Source organism: Salmo salar, chromosome ssa03 (genome assembly GCF_905237065.1).
Source record: "Salmo salar chromosome ssa03, Ssal_v3.1, whole genome shotgun sequence".
NCBI lineage: Eukaryota > Metazoa > Chordata > Actinopteri > Salmoniformes > Salmonidae > Salmo > Salmo salar.
Genome location: NC_059444.1, coordinates 73095802 through 73101221, shown reverse-complemented (window position 1 = coordinate 73101221; position 5420 = coordinate 73095802). Strand labels below are relative to the sequence as shown.

The following is a 5420-nucleotide window of genomic DNA, read 5'->3' as shown; positions in this document are numbered from 1 at the left end:
AAGAGTAAAAATGCTGGCCAGTGGTTAAGGTGAGCCAGGACCCTTGAAGAATTCAAACTTCTCTTTGTACAGTGGACTCACAGCCGGTTTCTCACTGTTGACTGGTCTTCCAGTTCTAGGGAGCCGTCACCACGTAATAAAGAGGACCAATAATATATATCCAATTTTATACTGTGACAATATTTTGTATGACTAAGCAGAGGTCTCACGGTCAGAAAAATACTCATGGCCCCAATTACAGTGGTCTCTGATAAAGCACAGAAAGTAGTCTTCAGATTAGTTTTCTACAACCTGAATATTTCAGCGTAATCAAAGGGGTTCTTTGTAAAACAAATTAAAGTTGTGAAGGAAACAGTTTCATCTCTCAACTGAAACCATTATTGTATTGGATACAAAGCCTGTCCCAACCTTTAAGAGGGTGGGGGAAGTTCTTATGTGTCGTTTTATTCCAATGTGAAGCCATCCTTGACATTTCCAGTGTTGTGTTGGCTGCACATCCTTTTCAGAGTTTTCCCAGCCTGAGAGATGCAGTGTGACCTGAAGACATTCACAAACTCATCAGGCAGAGCCATGACATTCTAGGAGAAACACCTCCGCACCAGTCTCCCTGAGAACGCGCTTTTATCTGCTGTTTATTACTCTCGGGAACATTATCATTGCTTTATTGTTTGCTAATACAATGCCAACCTTAATAGTTTGTCTGTTATCCTTTACTCCCACGTGCCTGGTTTTAGTCAGTGAGTGATTGCAGACCTTCAGACAACATGGCCTATAATGGTGCAGTGCAGCCTTGAACAGATGGTCAGACCATGTGAAGATCTATCAAAGGCACACAGCACTAGCATGTCAACGGCTCATCTGATAACTTGTGGGTGAGCATATGCAGTACCAAGCATGTCATACTGTAAATTACACACTGGACCATAGTCAAGCGTATTATGATATACATGTATGCAGACAAAGCCGCCAGGTGGAAAAGGAGGGCAAGGAAGACAAAAGGTGGCATGAGGCAAAAACCAAGAGCAAAATATTGACAATCAAGTCAGTGTGGGGAAACAAATTACTAAATTCATTATTTCAAACCAGAACGTGGTACCAGAATATCATGTTTTAGAATTAAAAATCAGTCCTGAAGCCCTTAACACCGACTACAAAGAATTACAGACATCATTTTCTCTGTACACAGGAGAAAAGACTCCTTAACTTTATTGCGGCACAACCATGAGGTATGAGGGAAAAAAAGAGATGGTTAAAAGGTCAAAGGGGACGGAACTTGTGCGGTTTAGCCTCTTTGCATCCACTGGTTTCAAGTTACAGGTGTAAGGGACGTCAGTGTTAGAATAAGTCATTTCTTTCCTCAAGCCTTTGGTCCAGCAGAAGAGTTTAGAAGTCAGGACCCTCTTTCTTCAGCTTGCTGTAGTCCATGTTCACCGAGTAAAACTATGAATGAAATGAAGGAACAATAAAGATTAAGGACAAGACCATCAGAGATCAAATATTGATGAATAACAGTAGATATTCTAAGCAAAAACCTGCCTTTACTTTCTGAATCATTCCCAAGTTTGTTATTCAGTCAGTGTCAAACTTGCTTTGTTGTTGTGACTGACAATTAGATTGGCTGATCAGATGACTTACTAAACTAACAGGATTATAGTGTATAATGAATTAAACTACGGGATGAGTGGAATCAGACAACAGCCCAATGACATTTTTGGCTCAAGCCACTACATTAACATGTTGTACAGCGCAGTGAGGGAACCTCTGCTCACTACCATGTGCAGCAGGGACCAAGTTTAATGCACTGACCATTGTGATATATTTATCCAGACATAACGGATCATCCGGCAAGTGATTGACCTACCTTGTGCTGATGTGTGGGTTCCGTCTTGTTCCATGGCTCGGGGTTGCCATTACGATTCCAACTACAGACAACATACATATTGAAATTAAGTTGAACTAATAGCAATATACCCGTCCTGCACATTGAAATTGACACCGGTGTCTGACTTATGACTAACTATAGCTAAAGTTACATCAAAACACTCAAGGTCAATCCAGTTCCTATGCGGTTCTCATTTCAGACGGCTTCCATTTGGACTGGAGCCTTATTAGTGACGTGTTTTACAAGGGCCCTTACCTGACATGGGGTCCCATTGCCAGGCGCAAGAGATACGCCCCAGACATAACCGTCCCACCACCGATGAAGATGAAGAGGGGGACCAGCTGGAGGAAATAGAAAAGAGTTAGGGGGAAACAATGGAGGACAGGGTAAGGTGGCAATCAAGGGAAATATGGCTATCATAGGGTTGACCCCATTCAGTCAACTGAGCAATTGTTTGGTCGATAGATTTTTTGTTTTTCATGGCACAGTAGACTCCTGTCTGATTCGTGCCCGTCTCTGTGGACTAATCCATTGCGGAGGCCGCTGGGGATGGCAGTCCATCATACTAAGATAAGCATTCTCAACGCAAGGCACGGGTGCCATGAGGGTATTTGAGAACATTTTGAAAACAAGTGAAATTCCATTGGTTTTCCATAAATGACTACTGCTTTGGACCTGAAGCTGATTGTGAGAGTATTCCTTAGGCCTACAGTATGTGTGAAGAAAATGTGTCTTAGGTATAATTTTAAAAATGTTGCGTGAAGAAGGTAAGTGTGGCTTAGATGTACAACGTTTGCGTCGCTCCAGAATCTGCTCTCTCCCGCCAATTCGTATGCATTCATTGTTTCATAAATTCATTGTGTGAATTGGTTTGTAATGGTGTCCATCAAGTCACCATTACATACATGACCAGTGGTACATTTAAGGTTCATTCCCACCAATTCTAAGCTACGTTTGTTTACAGTAATTTATGTTAATTCAATAAATTATTAGTCGTTTACCATTCTCATTGTCGGAGCGGACACGTTTGCAGAGCTCACAATTTATGCGACACTTATTTCACTCCATTTACAAGTTTAGTCAACTTATTAATTGTATTTTGTTTGGAGCGCTCCTGTCAATGTTGAGTAAGGAGGCACACCCGATTACACAGAAGTAAATCTAGGCTACCTGGCCTACACACAAATGTATGAATGTGCCCATTTGGGGATGTCCGATAGTATTTCTGATGGTCTTAACTCACCACCACTAATGAGCTTCCTTCTTCCTCAAACAGCAAGTCAGTCTTTACTTTACATCCAATGAGAATTTAAATAGTTCCTCACTGTATTCGAAAAATCTTTCCAGCTTGCTCACTTTCGATAACCACCGAGCCTCAGCATGAAAATATAAAAGTAATGCTCTGGTCCAGTGGCTCATTAAACTCTGAGGACCAATAAGAGTTGATACAGTTGCCAGTGCAAACTGTGGGCCAGACCCAGTTAATACAATGTTTCAAGTTCATTGCAGATGGAGTAGAGAGATTAACTATTGAAGAACATGAAATGAACAAACCTCCATGCATAGCCAATGTGATTTATAGGATATTTATTTTCATCAGGATATGATTTACTTGCAATGTTATTCGTTGGCTTTATGTTGATTATTTTTACCTAGTTGGCAATACAAAAAAAAAACGTTATTGTAATGGAAATTAAGCTGTTCCACGAAAATGTGGATGAAAACCATAACTGGTTAGATAAATTGTAAATTGGCACTCCACATGAAAAAGACAACCGGCCGCTGGTGTAGCCTATTACCGGCAACTTCAGGAGCATAATGGCAGGACCGAGGAGGGTCGTCTATAAAAAAATATTTAGTCAACTGGATTGCTTTCCTCCCCCCCAAAAAATACTTTCGCCAAAGTCCCGAGACCACAGTTACCCGATTTCCACCAAATAAACCTTGATTTAAAAAAAGAAAGAAAAGTACTTTCATAGCTAGTTAACCTTTTTCAAGAAAAAGCCACTACACTAGGTCGTTCTGTGACACTGGCATAGTAACGTTATGTCCTCGGTTAACCGCCTCGTCCTTGACTGAGTTGAGGTCTTTTTTGCCAGGTCGCAATTCCAGCAACTAACCATCTAGCTAAACACGCCTGCTCCCTCCCTTGGACAGTCACTTAAAACGTGTAAATAATATTAACTATACATTCAATTATTTTTTAGACCTTGCCCTTTCAAGAACATAACCCACACTTGCGCCAAATAGCTACAGTAGCTAACTAGTTAGCAAACAGGGCCGTTTAGGTCTGTGGTAAATGCCATCACTTGTCAATCAACGATCAATGCAGTAAACACCATATCGTTATATTCAATCTTGTCGTCTTTTTCCAAACACGAAACACATGACAAAAAGTCGACACTTGGGGGAAACGAGTAACGTATTAAAAATTGCAATGTGGTTAGCTTCGAAGTTAACGTTAGCACGACGCAAATCCCCCCCAAATAATCTATACGATTTAGCAAACTTCCCGATTTCACATGTACTTACTGCTGGGTGGCTTTTAAGCTGCCGGCTAACTGTGCTCAGCATTGTGAGGGTTTACTTCTCCCAATTTGTACAGCAATAACCGGATTAATGTAGGCCTTGCCAGGGCAGGAACTGAGCGTATTTTCAGATGCGTTTCAGAGATATCAATGATTTTTTATAACTAACCCAAGATATACCACAGAGCAGATGAACGAATCATAGTGGGTCGAACAAGCAAGGAGGTGGGAGTAAAGCACGAGCCAGTGAGATCCATTCGTCCTTGCGCTCCTAAACAATACATTTTTTTTTTACTTTGGCAAAGGGTAAAGTCTACAGATTCTAGTTTTGGAAACAGAAACCTGTATGTCGATAAACTGTTTCAGCGATGAGAAAATGTGCAGAATCTCGGCCAAAGTCCATCTCGTTCAATCTTCTCCCACTGCCGGCCACAAGCTTCCTCACGTCACCATATTTGGTAGTGAGTGGAAACGCCAACCGGATGCTTCATATTTATACATCCGGTAAAATATCTGTCTCATTGTTCTTTCTGTGGAGATTCCTCACGCCCTTGAGTCCTCAACTCGTTCTTCTTCGGTGTGGCGGTTGGCATCCATCATATTTATGTTGCAAAACTGCCACTAACTACACTCGGGTCTAAATCCCTTATACTTTTCGGAACAAAATTAAATACAATAAGAAGAAGAAAAAACTGTCATCTAACCATGATCAACCCACCACCCAATTCCAATATTTAAAACCCTATCTGGACACCACCACTCAACACACCCTGTAACTCTTCTGAAGTAAAATCTCGTACAACCAAATATTTCTCTGCAGCTGCCACCAGAACCTCTATTTTCTGGGACTTATGTTCCATCCCCGTGGTTGATAACCATTGCTATAAACGTTAAGAAGCCAATCTTACTGAAGCATATGTCATTCATAGGCCTATCCTTCTGTGCTGGCACAGATCTACTCACACGGATCCTCTCAGGATCCCTCCCCCTTGAACCATCTTCCTCTACTT

The 5420-nt window shown here is 41.4% G+C and overlaps 1 protein-coding gene across 1 annotated transcript; it reads right to left on the bottom strand.

The window, feature by feature from the left end:
* Positions 1-1170: 1170 nt before the first annotated feature.
* Positions 1171-4720, bottom strand: LOC106601603 (cytochrome c oxidase subunit NDUFA4). The gene is made up of 4 exons (XM_014193936.2): positions 4415-4720; positions 2138-2223; positions 1862-1922; positions 1171-1440 (listed from the first exon to the last, which is right to left on the bottom strand). The coding sequence occupies exons 1-4, from the start codon at positions 4454-4456 to the stop codon at positions 1384-1386; spliced, it is 246 nt and encodes an 81-aa protein (XP_014049411.1). The 5' UTR covers positions 4457-4720; the 3' UTR covers positions 1171-1383.
* Positions 4721-5420: the final 700 nt, after the last annotated feature.